This window comes from Salvelinus fontinalis, chromosome 30 (genome assembly GCF_029448725.1).
Source record: "Salvelinus fontinalis isolate EN_2023a chromosome 30, ASM2944872v1, whole genome shotgun sequence".
Taxonomy (NCBI): domain Eukaryota; kingdom Metazoa; phylum Chordata; class Actinopteri; order Salmoniformes; family Salmonidae; genus Salvelinus; species Salvelinus fontinalis.
The window spans coordinates 33,858,297-33,877,292 of NC_074694.1; the positions used below are offsets into that span (position 1 = coordinate 33,858,297).

The 18,996-nt window shown below is 46.3% G+C and overlaps 1 protein-coding gene across 1 annotated transcript in view; it reads right to left on the bottom strand.

Annotated features, from left to right (window-relative positions):
• LOC129829065 (glutamate receptor ionotropic, NMDA 2C-like) overlaps positions 1-18,996 on the bottom strand; it is a 110,211-nt gene that overhangs the window by 35,668 nt on the left and 55,547 nt on the right. Inside the window, exon 9 of the mRNA XM_055890537.1 lies at positions 3,014-3,225. Within this exon, the coding sequence (XP_055746512.1) occupies positions 3,014-3,225 (212 nt within the window). The remainder of the gene's footprint in view (positions 1-3,013; positions 3,226-18,996) is intronic.

The following is an 18,996-nucleotide window of genomic DNA, read 5'->3' on the forward strand; positions in this document are numbered from 1 at the left end:
GCCACTCCTTCGTTGCCCGGGCGGTGTGTTTGGGATCATTGTCATGCTGAAAGACCCAGCCACGTTTCATCCTCAATGCCCTTGCTGATGGAAGGAGGTTTTCACTCAAAATCTCACGATACATGGCCCCATTCATTCTTTCCTTTACACGGATCAGTCGTCCTGGTCCCTTTGCAGAAAAACAGCCCCAAAGCATGATGTTTCCACCCCCATGCTTCACAGTAGGTATGGTGTTCTTTGGATGCAACTCAGCATTCTTTGTCCTCCAAACACGACGAGTTGAGTTTTTACCAAAAAGTTCTACTTTGGTTTCATCTGACCATATGACATTCTCCCAATCTTCTTCTGGATCATCCAAATGCTCTCTAGCAAACTTCAGACGGGCCTGGACATATACTGGCTTAAGCAGGGGGACACCTCTGGCACTGCAGGATTTGAGTCCCTGGAGGCGTAGTGTGTTACTGATAGTAGGCTTTGTTACTTTGGTCCCAGCTCTCTGCAGGTCATTCACTAGGTCCCCCCGTGTGGTTCTGAGATTTTAGCTCACCGTTCTTGTGATCATTTTGACCCCACGGGGTGAGATCTTGCGTGGAGCCCCAGATCGAGGGAGATTATCAGTGGTCTTGTATGCCTTCCATTTCCTAATAATTGCTCCCACAGCTGATTTCTTCAAACCAAGCTGCTTACCTATTGCAGATTCAGTCTTCCCAGCCTGGTGCAGGTCTACAATTTTGTTTCTGGTGTCCTTTGACAGCTCTTTGGTCTTGGCCATAGTGGAGTTTGGAGTGTGACTGTTTGAGGTTGTGGACAGGTGTCTTTTATACTGATAACAAGTTCAAACAGGTGCCATTAATACAGGTAACGAGTGGAGGACAGAGGAGCCTCTTAAAGAAGAAGTTACAGGTCTGTGAGAGCCAGAAATCTTGCTTGTTTGTAGGTGACCAAATACTTATTCTTCAACATAATTTGCAAATAAATTCCTTAAAAATCCTACAATGTGATTTTCTGCATTTTTTTTTCTCAATTTCTAATTTTGTCTGTCATAGTTGAAGTGTACCTTTGATGAAAATTGCAGGCCTCTCTCATCTTTTTAAGTGGGAGAACTTGCACAATTGGTGGCTGAATAAATACTTTTTTGCCCCACTGTATTTCTCAATTGTTGCTGTTTGTTAAATGTTTTGTTTATTATTTTCCTATATATTATTATTGTTGCTCAAACACATTGTTAATTTATGTAATACTTCATATACATTGCTTTGGCGACAGTGACAGCCACCCATTCATGCCAATAAGGGTGTTAAACCAGGTGAAAGAGAAAGAGAGAGGGTTGTGTGATTTCTATCCTAAAGTACCATGATATATATGCCAGCGTTGGCAGATAAATCTTCTTTACAGCCAATCAATGTGCCATCGCGCTCAACTACTCTCCCCACACATCTCTCCACTATTAATATACTGGGTCTATAATTGATGTGCTGACTCGTGTGAATGTCTAAGGGATGCACAGCGTGTATGTAACAAGTGTGTAAATGGTTGGCCCCTGGTGTGTCATTGTTGTGTTATGGGTTGGCTCCTATTAGTAATCCGTTTCACTCCAGGTGTGTTCATGCACATGGTTTGATACAGCTTGAAGGATCACACAGCTCCTATGTGCTCTGACAACAGCGCAACATAGTGTATAATTTATGATTTAAATGTATAAAAGTATCCTGGTCTCAAAATCTAGCTTCCAGTATGTGTTTACCAGACACACCTTTACCAAATACATTTAAACTCAGTTTTTCACAATTCCTGACATTTAATCCAAATAAAGATGATCTGTCGCAGGTCAGTTAGGATCACCACTTTATATTTAGAATGTGAAATGTCAGAATAATAGTAGAGAGAGTGATACATTTCAGCTTATTTCTTTCATCACATTCCCAGTGGGTCAGTTGTAAGTTGGGTGAATTTGGGCCCATTCCTCCTGACAGAGCTGGTGTAACTGAGTCAGGTTTGTATGCCTCCTTGCTCGCACATGCTTTTTCCTTTCTGCCCAAAACTTTTCTATAGGATTGAGGTCAGGACTTTGTGATGGCCACTCCAATACCTTGACTTTGTTGTCCTTAAGCCATTTTGCCACAACTTTGAAAGTATGCTTGGGGTCATTGTCCATTTGGAAGATCCATTTGTGACCAAACTTAACTTCCTGACTGATGTCTTGAGATGTTGCTTCAATATATCCAAATAATATTCCTTCCTCATGATGACATCTATTTTGTGAAGTGCATCAGTCCCTCGTGCAGCAAATCACCCCCATAACATGATGCTACCACCCCCGCGTTTCACGGTTGGGATGGTGTTCTTCGGCTTGCAAGCATCCCTCTTTTTCCTTCAAACATAACGATGGTCGTTATGGCCAAACAGTTCTATTTTTGTTTCATCAGACCAGAAGACGTTTCTCCAAAAAGTACGATCTTTGTCCACATGTGCAGTTGCAAACCGTAGTCTGGCCTTTTTATGGCGGCTTTGGAGCAGTGGCTTCTTCCTTGCTGAGCAGCCTTTCAGGTTATTCGATATAGGACTCATTGTACTGTGGATATAGATACTTTTGTATCTGTTTATGCCAGCCTCCACAGGTACACCTCCAATTGACTCAAATTATGTCAATTAGCCTATCAGAAGCTTCTAAAGCCATGACATAATTTTCTGGAATTTTCCAAGCTGTTTAAAGGCACAGTCAATTTAGTGTATGTAAACTTCTGGCCCACTGAAATTGTGATACAGTGAATTATAAGTGAAATAATCTGTCTTCAAACAATTGTTGGAAAAATGACTTGTGTCATGCACAAAGTAGATGTCCTAACCGACTTGTCAAAACTATAGTTTGTTAACAAGAAATTTGTGGAGTGGTTGAAAAACGAGTTTTAATGACTCCAACCTAAGTGTATGTAAACTTCCGTCTTCAACTGTATGTGCAGGCATCTGTATACATTTGAAATTTGCATGTTGTTGTTGGTGCGTGCGTGCGTACCTCTCGGTGCGGTTGGACTGGCGTCGGCAAGGCACGGTGTTGCGTACGCAGGTGCCCGTGTCGGGGTCCACATTTTCTACGATGACGAAGGGCCTCTCCTCCAGAGTGGCTACCGTCAGGTGGCGGTCATCTGATACTGTCTCCAGAAAACTGCCATAGCGAGGCCACACCGGGTAACGCACCTGGAGGATACCCCGCTCTAATGTACCCACCTGCGGGGGGGGGGGGGGGGGGGGGGGGGGGGGGGGGGGGAGAGAAAGAGAGAGAGAGAGAGAGAGAAAGAGTACATGAAAGTGGATTAAACACACTCAGGGCTGTAGATCTGAGAGAGGCTGATCCAGGTAATCCAATGGATTGTGACCCTAAGCAGAGCCCCAGAGGACCCAGTGATCCCCGTCAAGAACCTGTCCTCGCTTAACCCTACTGGGGCTCCATTTATCACCCAGGCTTCTTTCCCTGGAGCTTCCAACTCCATCTCTCCAGTCATAAATCATAGTGACTCTTCTTTTATATGCAAATTACATTGTACTGATCTCGGAAAGTGAAGATAAGCTTCAAGAAATGTTATATATTGTTTTTAACTGGTGTGGACAATGGATTCTGAATATCAATGTGAATAAAACTAAGGTAGTACACTATTGGAATTCAGCTGTGACCAGAACACTGCTGTGGTCCAGACCATAATAGAAATGATCAGTGAGTACAAGTACATGGGATTGATTATCAAAGACTTTGTGGATCACAATGTGTCTGTTAAGTACATATCTAACTATGCGAATTGTGCCCTTGGTGCCATCATTGCAACGTACAAATCCATGGGTGGCTACCATTAAAATGTTTGATTCATTGGTGCTACATACCGTATTTGTACTTATGCTACAGGAGTATGGGGGCACAGAAATTATAATTGACTTGTGTAAATGCTGATTTTACCTTGGTGTGGATAAATACACGACAAATCCTGCTATTCAAGGTGCTGTATGGGTTGGAAAATATGGCATCGTCAGTTGCTATGTATTTTTTTTTAAATGGCAGTGATTTTGCATCATGCATCAGCCAAAATGTAAATTGTAACGGTCTTGATGAAAATAATAAACTATGTGACATGTTAACAGATAACAATAATGTGCAGCGCCTCTACTTTTTCCACATTGTTACAGCCTGAATTTAAAATGAAGTCAATTGAGATTTTGTGTCACTCACAATGCTCCATAATGTCAATGTGGAATTATGTTTTACAAGTTCATTCAAAATGAAAAGCTAAAATGTATTGAGTCAATAAGTATTCAACCCCTTTGTTATGGCAAGCCTAAATAAGTTCAGGAGTAAATATTTGCCGATCAAGTCACATAAGTTGCATAGAATCACTCTGTGTGCAATAATAGTGTTTAACATAATGTTGTTATGACTGCCTCATCTTTGTACCCCACACATGCAATGGTCCCTCAGTTAAGCAGTGCATTTCAAACACAGATTCAATGTCACGTTACTGACCTATTTATGTTAGTTTTTGTGTGTTAGTTGGTCAGGATGTGAGGTTGGGTGGGCATTCTATGTTATCTGTTTCTATGTTGGTTTTGGTTTGCCTGGTATGGCTCTTGATTAGAGGCAGGTGGTTTGCGTTTGCCTCTAATTAAGAGTCATATTTAGGTAGGGCATTCTCACTGTTTGTTTGTGGGTGATTGTCTCCTGTGTCAGTATGTTTGTTCGTACCACACTGGACTGTAGCGTTTGTTTGTTTCGTTTTCGTTTCGATGTCGTCTGTTTCCTGTACGTAAGTTTATGTTTAGTTATGTAAGTTTATGTTCAGGTTTCGTCAACGTCGTTTTGTTATTTTGTAGTTTGAAAGTGTTTTGTTTTCGTTTCGTGTTTGCCATCGTCGTTGTTTAATAAAGATGGCTTATTTCCCAAAGCCTGCGTTTTGGTCTGAGGATCCTTCTCTCCTCACCTCATCCGAGGATGAGGAGAGCGTCACCCGTTACATTCAATCACAAACTCCAGGGAGAAAAAAAAGCAGACATTGAATATCCCTTTGAGCATGGTGAAAATATTGGTTACACTTTGGATGGTGTATCAATCTACCCAGTCGCTACAAAGATGCAGGCTTCTTTCCTAACTCAGTTGCAGGAGAGGAAGGAAACCGCTCAGGGATTTCACCATGAGGCCAATGGTGACTTTAAAACAATGACAGGGTTTAATGGCTGTGATGGGAGAAAACTGAGGATGGATCAACGACATAGTAGTTACTCCACAATACTAACCTAAACAATGGAGTGAATTGAAGGAAGCCTGTACAAAATAGAAATACTCCAAAACATGCAAAAACAATGTGGTAAAGAAATTATCTTTATGTCCTGAAAAGAAACGTTATGTTTGGGGTAAATACAATACATCGCAGAGTACCACTCTTCATATTTTCAAACATGGTGGTGGCTGCTTCATGTTATGGGTATGCTTGTCATTGGCAAGGACTAGGGAGGTTTTAGGGTAAAAAGAAACGGAATAGAGCTTAACACAGGTAAACTGCTTTCCACCAGACACTGGGAGACAAATTCACTTTATAAAAATAAAAATAGGCACGTCAGTTAAGAACATATGCTTCTTTACAATGACAGCCTACCAAAAGCCAAAAGGCCTCCTGCAGGGCAGGTAGCAACACATCATGGTAGCAGCACAAAACACGGTACAAACATTATTGGGCACAGTCAACAGCACAAAGGTCAAGAAGGTCGAGACAACAATACATCACACAAAGCAGCCACAACTGTCAGTAAGAGTGTCCATGATTGAGTCTTCGAATGAAGCGATTGAGATAAAACTATCCAGTTTGAGTGTTTGTTGCAGCTCGTTCCAGTTGATAGCTGCAGCAAACAGAAAATAGGAGCAACCCAGGGATGTGTGTGCTCTGGGGACCATTAACAGAATGTGACTGGCAGAACGGGTGTTGTATGTGGAGGATGAGGGCTTCAGTATATACCTCAGATAGGAAGAGAGTGAGGCCTAAGAGGGTTTTATAAATAAGCATCAACCAGTGGGTCTTACGACAGGTATACAAAGATAACCAGTTTACAGAGGAGTATAGAGTGCAGTGATGTGTCCTATAAGGAGCATTGGTGGCAAATCTGATGGCCAAATGGTAAAGAACATCTAGCCGCTCGAGAGCACCCTTACCTGACAATCTATAAATTATGTTGCCGTAATCTAGCATGGGTAGGATGGTCATCTGAATCAGGGTTAGTTTGGCAGCTGGGGTGAAAGAGGAGCGATTATGATAGAGGAAACCAAGTCTAGATTTAACTTTAGCCTGTAGCTTTGATTTCTGCTGAGAGAAGGACAGTTCACCGTCTAGCCCTACTCCCAAGTACTTGTATGAGGTGACTAGTTCAAGCTCTAAACCCTCAGAGGTAGTAATAACACCTGTGGGAAGAGGGTCATTCTTCTTACTAAACCACATGACCTTTGTTTTGGAGGTGTTCAGAACAGGGTTAAGGGTAGAGAAAGCTTGTTGGACACTAAGAAAGCTTTGTTGTAGAGCATTTAACACAACATCTGGGGAGGGGCCAGCTGAGTATAAGACTGTATAATCTGCATTTAATGGATAAGAGAGCTTCCTACTGCCTGAGCTATGTTGTTGATGTAAATTGAGAAAAGCGTGGGGCCTAGGATTAAGCCTTGGGGTACTCCCTTGGTGACAGGCAGTGGCTGAGACAACAGATTTTCTGACTTTATACACTGCACTCTTTGAGAGAGGTAGTTAGCAAACCAGGCCAAAGACCCCTCGGAGACACCAATACTCATTAGCCGGCCCACAATAATGGAATGGTCTACCATATCAAAAGCTTTTGCCAAGTCAATAAAAATAGCAGCACAATATTGCTTAGAATCAAGGGCAATGGTGACATCATTGAGGACCTTTAAGGTTGCAGTGACACATCCATAACCTGAGCGGAAACCAGATTGCAGACCCAAGAGTATGCTGTAGACATCAAGAAAGCCAGTCAGTTCATTATTGACAAGTTTTTCCAACACTTTGGATAAACAGGGCATAATAGAAATTGGCCTATAACAGTTAGGATCTGCTTGATCTCTCCCTTTATATAAAGGCTGAACTGTGGCTGCCTTCCAAGCAATGGGAACCTCCCTAGAAAGGAGCGAGAGCTTAAAAAGGTCGGAGATAGGCTTGGCGATTATAGGGGCGGCAACCTTAAAGAAGAAAGGGTCTAAACCATCTGACCCAGATGTTTTTTGGGGGTCAAGTTTAAGGAGCTCCTTTAGCACCTCGGACTCAGTGACTGCCTGCAGGGAGAAACTTTGTAGCTGGCAGGGGAAAAAGAAGGAGAAGCATCAGGGATAGTCACATTAGAAAGGGTGGGAGATGAGCGAATGCTGGATGGGCAAGGAGGCATGGCTGAGTCAAATAGGAATCCTGACTTAATTAATAAATCTTGTTAGGAATAGGGTCTAGTTTCCTGAATTTCTGGCTAACTGACGTGCCCAAAGTAAACTGCCTGTTACTCAGGCCCAGAAGCCAGGATATGCATATAATTGGTAGCATTGGATAGAACACAGGTTGAAGTTTCTAAAACTGTTACAATAATGTCTGAGACTAGAACAGAATTGATATGGCAGGCAAAAAATCAGAAGAAAAACCAACCAGAGATTTTAAATTTTTTAGGTCCCAGGCTCCTACAATGGAAAGCTATGGGTCCTATGTAATTCCGTCTTGCATATTACAAATCCTATGGCTTCCACTAGATGTCAACCATCTTTACACAAGGTTTCAGGCTTGTTTTTTGAAAAACAAGCAACAATTTGGAGTTTTGGTGAGGAGAGCACCGGAACGTTATCAGTCATTCGGCGCGCAAGGGATAGGGCACGCTTACTAATTTTGCTTTCCTATTGAACATACTTCTTTCCGTATGAAATGTTATAGTTTATTTACATTTTAAAGTACCTGAGGATTAAATAGGGGTGATTAAAGAGCTCAGCCACGTGCTTCTTGTCAGTAACAAACACATTGTTAACATTAAGGGACATGGGCAGCTGTGAATAGGAGGGTTTATTCTCCAGGTCTTTAACCGTTTTCCAGAACTTCTTGGGCTTAGACCCTCAGAGAGAGAACTGCTCCATAAAGTAACTAACTTTGGCCTTCCGGATAGCCTGTGTAACGGCTTCTTCATCCGAAGAGGAGGAGCAGGGATTCGACCAAAACGCAGCGTTGTGAAATGACATGATTTTTAATTAACAAAAACAGAAAACATGAACGAACACTTGAATAGTTACAAAACAATAAACGACGTAGACAGACCTGAACGACGAACTCACATGAAACACGAAGAACGCATGAACAGGAAAAATGCCTACATAAAACGAACGAACAAACAAAACCGAAACAGTCCCATGTGGCGTAACATAACACAGACACTGACACAGGAGACAACCACCCACAAACAAATACAAAAACAAGGGAAAACAGGTCAGGAATGTGACACTCATGACTCCTGCATACTTTGTTGACTACAAACTTTCTTTACCCAACCATGGGACAGACTATGTTTGTTCCCACTCTCGGGACTCTATTGGTTACACAGACTTTTGGCCTCCCATCCTATTCTAACCACCTCTTGCAGGCTTTGTATTCATGTTATCTGATGAAATTGCTGTGTAATATGATCTTGTTGCCATCTATTGCACATTCAGATGTCATAAATTAACACTGCAGAGCTCTCCCTGTACTATGTCGTGCCTTGATTGTTTTCCAGTTGATGATATCTGGAAATGTGCAATTACACCCTGACCCACCTACTGTTGCTAGCCCCAATTCTGACTTGTGCTCTGATATCTGCTTCACTGATTTCTGATTTTGTAAAAACCTGGGTTTTCTGCACATTGACACTGGAAACGTATTACCTAAATGGATCAATTGAAAGTATGGGTTCACAGCTCCTATCCAGATGTGTTGGTCATTACTGAGACGTGATTAAGGAAGAGTGTTTTGAATACCGATGTTAACCTTTCTGGTTATAACCTATTTCGGCAAGACAGATCTTCCAAAGGTGGGGGAGTGGCAATCTTTACCAAGGATCACATTCAGTACTCGGTTATCTCCACCAAGTCTGTCCCCAAACAATTTGATTTGCTGGTTTTAAGCAAAAACTTTCAAATAGCTCTTGTCGACTGTTGCTTAGTGCTATCGTCCTCCATCAGGATCGGTCTACGCTTGCTAAAAAACTTTAATGAGCAAGCCTTCCTTCATGAACTGTGTAATGAGTGCACTGAGAGTCAGGAAGAAAGTTTAGGGAGTGAATGTTTGAATAAATATATTTAACAATAAACACGTAACACAAACAACGCATCAACATGAAAACAGAGTCAATAACACCTGAGGAAAGAACCAAGGGGAGTGACAGTTCTAGGGAAGACAATCAAGGAGGTGATGGATTCCAGGTTAGTGTCATGAGGCGCAGGTGCGCGAGACAATGGTGACAGTTGTGTGGGATAATCAGCAGCTTGATGACCTAGAGGCCGGAGAGGGAGTATACGTGACAAACTGGCCTCTGTAAAATGGTATAGAATCAGCTTGAAGACGCTTGGACCTTCTTTTTTTATATTCTCAGTGGTATTGTTAACAAACACGCCCCCATAAAGAAATTGAGAATTAAAAACAGGTTCAGCCCCTGGTGCGACCATGATCTTGCAGAGTTACTCCACTTCAAGAATTGCCTTTGGCGAAAGGCTCGTCAAAAGGCTCAGGCTGACTGGCTATCGTTCAGGCAAATGAGAAATAAGTGCACTCAGGCTGTCACGTTCCTGACCTGTTTTCTGTTGTTTGGTATGTGTTTAATTGGTCAGGGCGTGAGTTTTGGGTGGGTAGTCTATGTTATGTGTTTTCTATGTTGGGTTAATGGGTTGCCTGGTATGGCTCTCAATTAGAGGCAGGTGTTTGGCGTTTCCTCTAATTGTGAGTCATATTAAGGTAGGTTGTTTCACACTGTTTGTTTGTGGGTGGTTGTCTCCTGTGTCAGTGTCTGTGTTTTGTTACGCCACATGGGACTGTTTCGTTTTTTTTTGTTCGTTCGTTTTATGTAGGCATTTTTCCTGTTCATGCGTTCTTCGTGTTTCATGTGAGTTCGTCATTCAGGTCTGTCTACGTCGTTTATTGTTTTGTAACTATTCAAGTGTTCGTTCGTGTTTTCTGTTTTTGTTAATTAAAAATCATGTCATTTCACAACGCTGCGTTTTGGTCGAATCCCTGCTCCTCCTCTTCGGATGAAGAGGAGGAGGAAAGCCGTTACAGAACCACCCACCAAACCCAGATCAAGCAGCGGGTTAACGGACAGCAACGACAGCAGCAGTGGGTCAAGGAGGATTGGACATGGGAAGAGATTCTGGACGGAGAAGGACCCTGGGCAGAGCCAGAGGAGTGTCGCCGTCCAAAGGCGGAGCTGGAGGCATCTAAAGCGGAGAGGCGACGATATGAGGAGGCAGCACGGAAGCAAGGCTGGAAGCCCGCAAGTACAACCCAAAAATTTATTGGGGGGGGGGGGGGGGGGGGGGGGGGGGGCTGGCTAAAGGGTAGTGTGGCGAAGTCAGGTAGGAGACCTCCGCCAACTTCCCGGGCTTACCGGGGAGAGCGAGAGTACGGGCAGACACCGTGTTACGCAGTAGAGCGCATGGTGTCTCCTGTACGTGTTCATATCCCGGTGCGGGTTATTCCACCTCCCCGTACTAGCCGGGCTAGAGTGAGCATTGAGCCAAGTGCCATGAAGCCGGCTCTACATATCTGGCCACCAGTACGTCTCCTTGGGCCGGCTTACATGGCACCAGCCTTACGCATGGTGTCCCCGGTTCGCCTACATAGCCCGGTGCGGGTTATTCCACCTCCCCGCACTGGTCAGGCGACGGGGAGCATACAACCAGGTAAGGTTGGGCAGGCTCAGTGCTCAAGGGAGCCAGTACGCCTACACGGTCCGGTATATCCTGCGCCACCTTCCCGCCCCAGATCAGTACCACCAGTGCCTACACCACGCACCAGGCTTCCAGTGCGTCTCCAGAGCCCTGTTCCTCCTCCACGCACTCTCCCTGTGGTGCGTGTCTCAAGCTCAGTGCCTCCAGTTTCGGCACCACGCATTAAGCCTCCTGTGCGTCTCCAGTACGCACTGTTCCTTCTCCCCGCACTCGCCCTGAGGTGCGTGCCCTCAGCCCGGAACCTCCAGTTCCGGTACCACGCACCAGTCCTATAGTGCGCATCGAGAGTCCAGTGTGCCCTGTTCCTGCTCCCCGCACTAGCCTTGAGGTGTGTGTCTCCAGTCCGGTACCACCAGTTCCGGCACCACGCACCAGGCCTACTGTGCGCCTCAGCAGGTCAGAGTCGGCCGTCTGCCCAACGCCGCCTGCACAGCTCGTCTGCTCAACGCCGTCTGCACTGCTTGTCTGCCCAGCGCTGTCTGAGCTGCCTGCCTGCCCAGCGCCATCTGAGCTATCCGTCTGCCCAGTGCCGTCTGAGCCATCCGTCTGCCCAGTGCCGTCTGAGCCATCCGTCTGCCCAGTGCCGTCTGAGCCATCCGTCTGCCCAGTGACGTCTGAGCCATCCGTCTGCCCAGTGCCGTCTGAGCCATCCGTCTGTCCCGAGCCATTAGAGCCGCCCGTTTGTCCCGAGCCGTTAGAGCCGTCCGTCAGTCAGGAACCGCTAGAGCCGTCCGTCAGTCAGGAGCTGCCAGAGCCGCCAGCCAGTCAGGAGCTGCCAGAGCCGCCAGCCAGTCAGAAGCTGCCAGAGCCGCCAGTTAGTCAGGGGCTGCCAGAGCCGCCAGCCAGTCAGGAGCTGCCAGAGCCGCCAGCCAGTCAGGAGCTGCCAGAGCCCCCAGCCAGTCAGGAGCTGCCAGAGCAGCCAGCCAGTCATGAGCTGTCTTCCAGTCATGAGCTGCCTTCCAGTCATGAGCTGCCCTTCAGTCATGAGCTGCCCTTCAGTCATGAGCTGCCCTTCAGTCATGAGCTGCCCTTCAGTCATGAGCTGCCACTCAGTCATGAGCTGCCACACAGTCCGGAGCTGCCACTCAGTCATGAGCTGCCACACAGTCCGGAGCTGCCACTCAGTCATGAGCTGCCACTCAGTCCGGAGCTGCCACTCAGCCCGGAGCTGCCATTAGTCCGGAGCTGCCCTTCAGTCCAGAGCTGCCTCTCTGTCCGGAGCTGCCCTTCAGTCCGGAGTTGCCCCTCTGTCCTGAGCTACCTCTCTGTCCTAAGCTACCTCTCTGTCCTGAGCTACCTATCTGTCCTGAGTTATCTCCTCTATTTAGGAGGGACCTTTGGGGATGTTCCTAGACCAGGGTCGGGGGCGAGGGTCGCCACTCAAAGGACGCTAAGGAGGGGGACAAAGACAATGGTGGAGTGGTGTCCTCGTCCTGCGCCGGAGCCGCCACCGCGGACAGATGCCCACCCAGACCCTCCCCTTGAGTTTTAGGGGTACGCCCGGTGTTCGCACCTTGAGGGGGGGGTTCTGTCACGTTCCTGACCTGTTTTCCCTTGTTTTTGTATTTGTTTAGTATGGTTAGGGCGTGAGTTGGGGTGGGCATTCTATGTTGTGTGTCTATTTTGTCTGTTTCTGTGTTGGAATGGTGGAATGGTGTCCTCAGGTCTCTGCTGTTTGTTTGCCAGAGCACCCTCTGTATAGCTTGGAAAAAGAAAACCTTGAAAGCAGTAATCTCTGCTTTAGGTAATTAGGCAATTAGTAATAATTAGGTTATGGGTTTGGAGTTTTGATCTGGAGTGAAGGCCAAGCTGTGGAGGGTGGGTAGCATCCTGCTTACAGTTGAAGTCGGAAGTTTAAATACACCTGAGCCAAATACATATAAACTCGTTTTTTCACAATTCCTGACAGTTAATCCTAGTAAAAATTCGCTGTTTAAGGTCAGTTAGGATTAACACTTTTTTTTAAGAATGTGAAATGTCAGAATAATAGTAGAGAGAATGATTTATTTCAGCTTTTACTTCTTTCATCACATTCCCAGTAGGTCAGAAGCTAACATACACTCAATTAGTATTTGGTAGCATTGCATTTAAACTGTTTAACTTGGGTCAAACGTTTCAGGTAGCCTTCCACAAGCTTCCCACAATACGTTGGGTGAATTTTGGCCCATTCCTCCTGACAGAACTGGTGTAACTGAGTCAGGTTTGTAGGCCTCCTTGCTCGCACACGCTTTTTCAGTTCTGCCCACAAATGTTCTATAGGATTGAGGTCAAGACTTTGTGATGGACACTCCAATACCTTGACTTTATTGTCCTTAAGCCATTTTACCACAACTTTGGAAGTATGCTTGGGGTCATTGTCCATTTGGAAGACCCATTTGCGACCAAGCTTTATCTTCCTGACTGATGTCTTGAGATGTTACTTCAATATATCCAATTTTCCATCTATTTTCCACGATGCCATCTATTTTGTGAAGTGCACCAGTCCCACGGGCAGCAAAGCAACATGATGCTGCCACCCCCGTGCTTCACGGTTGGGATGGTGTTCTTCGGCTTGCAAGCATCCCCCTTTTTCCTCCAAACATAACGATGGTCATTATGGCCAAACAGTTCTATTCTTGTTTCATCAGAGCAGAGGACATTTCTCCAAAAAGTACGATCTTTGTCCCCATGTGCAGTTGCAAACCGTGGTCTGGCTTCTTTTATGGCAGTTTTGGAACAGTGGCTTCTTCCTTGCTGAGCGGCCTTTCAGGTTATGTCGATATAGGACTCGATTTACTGTGGATATAGATACTTTTGTAACTGTTTCCTCCAGCATCTTCACAAAGTCCTTTGCTGTTGTTCTGGGATTGATTTGCACTTTTCGCACCAAAGTACGTTCATCTCTAGGAGAGTGAACGTGTCTCCTTCCTGAGCGGTATGACAGCTGCGTGATCCCATGGTGTTTATACTTGCATACTATTGTTTGTACAGATGAACATGGTACCTTCAGGTGTTTGGAAATTGCTCCCAAGGATGAACCAGACTTGTGGAGGTCTACAGTTTTTTTTCTGAGGTCTTTGCTGATTTCTTTTAATTTTCTCATGATGTCAAGCAAAGAGGCACTGAGTTTGAAGGTAGTCTTTGGCACTGAGTTTGAAGGTAGTCCTAGTTTGAAGGTAGTCCTATCAGAAGCTTCTAAAGCCATGACATCATTTTGGAATGTCCCAAGCTGTTTAAAGGCACAGTCAACTTAGTGTAAGTAATCTTCTGACCCACTGGAATTGTGATACAGTGAATGATAAGTGAAATAATCCGTCTCTAAACAATTGTTGGGAAAATTACTTGTGTCATTCACAGGCAGATGTCCTAACCGTCTTGCCAAAACTATAGTGTGTTAAAACCTCACTAAGGTATTTGGGACGCTAGCGTCCCACCTCGTCAACAGCCAGTGAAACTGCAGGGCGCCAAATTCAAAACAACAGAAATCCCATAGTTAAAATTCCTCAAACATACAAGTATTTTACACCATTTAAAGATACACTTGTTGTAAATCCAGCCACAGTGTCCGATTTCAAAAAGGCTTTACGACGAAAGCACACCAAACGATTATGTTAGGTCAGAGCCAAGTCACAGAAAAACACAACCATTTTTCCAGCCAAAGAGAGGAGTCACAAAAAGCAGAAAGAGAGATAAAATGAATCACTAACCTTTGATGATCTTCATCAGATGACACTCATAGGACTTACACAATACATGTATGTTTTGTTCGGTAAAGTTCATATTTATATCCAAAAATATCAGTTTACATTGGCGCGTTATGTTCAGTAGTTCCAAAACATCCGGTGATTTTGCAGAGAGCCACATCAATTTACAGAAATACTCATTATAAACATTGCTAAAAGATACAACTGTCATGCATGGAATTTTAGATCCACTTCTCCTTAATGCAACCGCTGTGTCAGATTTCAAAAAAACTTTACAGAAAAATCACACCATGCAATAATCTGAGTACAGCGCTCAGACGCAAAAACAAGCCATACAGATATGCGCCATGTTGTGGAGTCAACAGAAGTCAGAAATAGCATAATAAATATTCACTTACCTTTGATGATCTTCATCAGAATGCACTCCCAGGAATCCCAGTTCCACAATAAATGTTTGATTTGTTCGATAAATACCATCATTTATATCCAAATACCTCTTTTTGTTTGCGAGTTTAGTACACAATCCAAACTCAGGAGGCGCAGGCAAGTCCAGGTGAAAGTTCAGACGAAAAGTCATGTTACAGTTCGTAGAAACATGTCAAACGATGTATAGAATCAATCTTTAGGATGTTTTTAACATAAATCTTCAATAATGTTCCAACCGGAGAATTCCTTTGTCTTCAGAAAAAGCAAATGGAACGGGAGCTACCTCTCATGTGAATGCGCATGACCAGCTCGTGATTGCTGGCAGACCTCTGACTCATTCCCCTCTCATTCAGCTGCCCTTTACAGTAGAAGCCTCAAACAAGTTTCTAAAGACTGTTGACATCTAGTGGAAGCCTTAGGGAGTGCAATATGACCCCATAGACACTGTATATTTGATAGGAAATGACTTGAAAAACTACAAACCTCAGATTTCCCACTTCCTGGTTGGATCTTTTCTCAGGTTTTTGCCTGACATATGAGTTCTGTTATACTCACAGACATCATTCAAACAGTTTTAGAAACTTCTGAGTGTTTTCTATCCAAATATACTATTTATATGCATATTCTAGCTTTTATGGCTGAGTAGCAGGCAGTTTCATTTGGGCACGCTTTTCATCCAAAATTCCGAATGCTGCCCCCTACCCTAGTGAAGTTACCAAGACATTTGTGGAGTGATTGAAAAACGACTTTTAATGACTACAACCTAAGTGTATGTAACGTCTGACTTCAACTGTATGTACCTGCTGAAAATCCAAGTTTATCTAACTTCAAATCTATCCTTTTGTAAAAAAACAAGTTGAAAAATGTGAGAGCTCACATCAAGCTGTGTCTCCCTCTGTCACGCCCTGGCCTTAGTATTATTTGTTTTATTTATTATTTTAGTTAGGTCAGGGTGTGACATGGGGTATGTGTGTGTTTGGGGGTATTTATATGGTAGAGGTGGTGTTGGTGGTAGTGTATGGGTTTGTGTTGAGTGTATGTATCTAGCTGTGTCTATGGGTGTGTAGTTTTCTAGGAAAGTCTATGGTTGCCTGAATGGGTTCTCAATTAGAGACAGCTGGTTTCGGTTGTCTCTAATTGGGAACCATATTTAAGGCTGCCATGGGCTTTAGCTGTTTGTGGGTCATTGTATATGTATATGTCGACGTAAGTAGTTTGTGTGTGCACTTGCGTTTGAAGTTTCACGATCGTTTGTTGTTTTTGTTAGTGTTGAATAAGTGTTTCGTGTTCATCTTCGTCGTTATAAATTAAAGAAGATGTATTCATATCATGTTGCGCCTTGGTCCGCTCATTCATGTCAACACGATCGTGACAGAATGACCCACCAATCTACGACCAAGCAACATGACCAGCGGCAACAGGAGCAATGCAAGGATTCATGGACATGGGAGGAAATTTTAGACCGGGAGGTACCAGGAGAATATAACCGCCCCAAAGCTGAGCTGGAGGCAGCGAAAGCAGAGAGGCGGCGATATGAGGAGCTAGCTCGGAGGCAGGAAAAGGATCTGGGCTACACTACGTGGGAGGAGATCGACAGGTGGGCGATCAACCCAGGGAGAGTGCCGGAGCCCGCCTGGGATTCTCTGGCGCAGTGCGAGGAGGGATACCGGCGAATGGAGGCAGCACGACGAAGCGGTAGGAAGCCTGTGGGAAAACCCCAAAAATTTCTTGGGGGGAGGCTTAAAGGGAGAGTGGCGAAGTCAGGTAGGAAACCTGCGCCTACTCCCTGTAATTACCGTGGAGAGAGAGAGTACGGGCAGACACCGTGTTACGCAGTAGAGCGCACGGTGTCTCCTGTACGTGTGCATAGCCCGGTGCGGGTTATTCCACCTCCCCGCACTGGCAGGGCTAGATTGAGTATTGAGCCGGATGTCATGAAGCCGGCCCTACATATCTGGCCACCAGTGCGTCTCCTCGGGCCGGTTTACATGGCACCAGCCTTACGCATGGTGTCCCCGGTTCGCCTACATAGCCCGGTGCGGGTTATTCCACCTCCCCGCACTGGTCGGGCAACGGGGAGCATTCAACCAGGTAAGGTTGGTCAGGCTCAATGCTCAAGGGAGCCAATACGCCTGCACGGTCCGGTATTTCCGGCGCCACCTCCCCGCCCCAGTTCAGTTCCACCAGTGCCTACACCACGTAACAGGCTTCCAGTGTGTCTCCAGAGCCCTGTTCCTCCTCCACGCACTCGTCCTATGGTGCGTGTCTCCAGCCCGGTACCACCAATTCCGGCACCACGCACTAAGCCTCCTGTGCGTCTCCAGAGTCCTGTGCATCCTGTTGCTGCTCCCCGCACTAGCCCTGAGATGCGTGTCCCCAGTCCGGTACCACCAGTTCCGGCCCCACGCACTAGGCCTAATGGGCGTCCCCAGGGTCCAGTATGCCCTGTTGCTGCTCCCCGCACTAGCCCTGAGATGCGTGTCCCCAGTCCGGTACCACCAGTTCCGGCCCCACGCACTAGGCCTAATGTGCATCCCCAGGGTCCAGTATGCCCTGTTCCTTCTCCCCGCACTAGCCTGAAAGTGCGTGCCTTTAGCCCGGTGCCTCCAGTTCCGGCACCACGCACCAGGCCTACAGTGCGCCTCATCCGGCCAGAGCCATCCGTCTACCCAGCGCCGTCTGAGCCATCCGTCTCCCCAGCGCCGTCTGAGCCATCCGTCTCCCCAGCGCCGTCTGAGCCATCCATCTCCCCAGCGCCGTCTGAGCCATCCGTCTCCCCAGCGCCATCTGAGCCATCCGCCTGCCCAGTGCCGTCTGAGCCATCCGTCTGTCCAGAGCCATTAGAGCTGCCCGTCTGTCCCGAGCCGTCAGAGCCATTAGTCAGTCAGGAGCCGCTAGAGCCATTCGTCAGTCAGGATCTGCCAGAGCCGCCAACCAGACAGGATCTGCCAGAGCCGCCAACCAGACAGGATCTGCCAGAGCCGCCAACCAGACAGGATCTGCCAGAGCCGCCAACCAGACAGGATCTGCCAGAGCCGCCAACCAGACAGGATCTGCCAGAGCCGCCAACCAGACAGGATCTGCCAGAGCCGCCAACCAGACAGGATCTGCCAGAGCCGTCAGCCAGCTATGAGCGTCCAAATCCGTCAGCCAGCCATGAGCGTCCAGATCCGTCAGCCAGCCATGAGCGTCCAGATCCGTCTGCCAGCCATGAGAAGCCGGATCCGTCAGCTAGCCATGAGCAGCCAGATCTGTCAGCCAGCCATGAGCCGTCCAATCAGGATCCGCCGGAGCCGTCATCCAGCCAGGATCTGCCCATTATCCTGGTGCTGCCCCTTATCCTGGTGCTGCCCCTTATCCTGGTGCTGCCCCTTATCCTGGTGCTGCCCCTTATCCTGGTGCTGCCCCTTATCCTGGTGCTGCCCCTTATCCCGGTGCTGCCCCTTATGACTATGGTGGGGTGGGGACCACGACCAGTGCCGGAGCCGCCGCCGTGGAAGGAAGCCCACCCAGACCCTCCCCTAGACTATGTGCTGGTGCGCCCGGAGTTCGCACCTTAAGGGGGGGGTTATGTCACGCCCTGGCCTTAGTATTATTTGTTTTATTTATTATTTTAGTTAGGTCAGGGTGTGACATGGGATATGTGTGTGTTTGGGGGTATTTATATGGTAGAGGTGGTGTTGGTGGTAGTGTATGGGTTTGTGTTGAGTGTATGTATCTAGCTGTGTCTATGGGTGTGTAGTTTTCTAGGAAAGTCTATGGTTGCCTGAATGGGTTCTCAATTAGAGACAGCTGGTTTCGGTTGTCTCTAATTGGGAACCATATTTAAGGCTGCCATGGGCTTTAGCTGTTTGTGGGTCATTGTATATGTATATGTCGACGTAAGTAGTTTGTGTGTGCACTTGC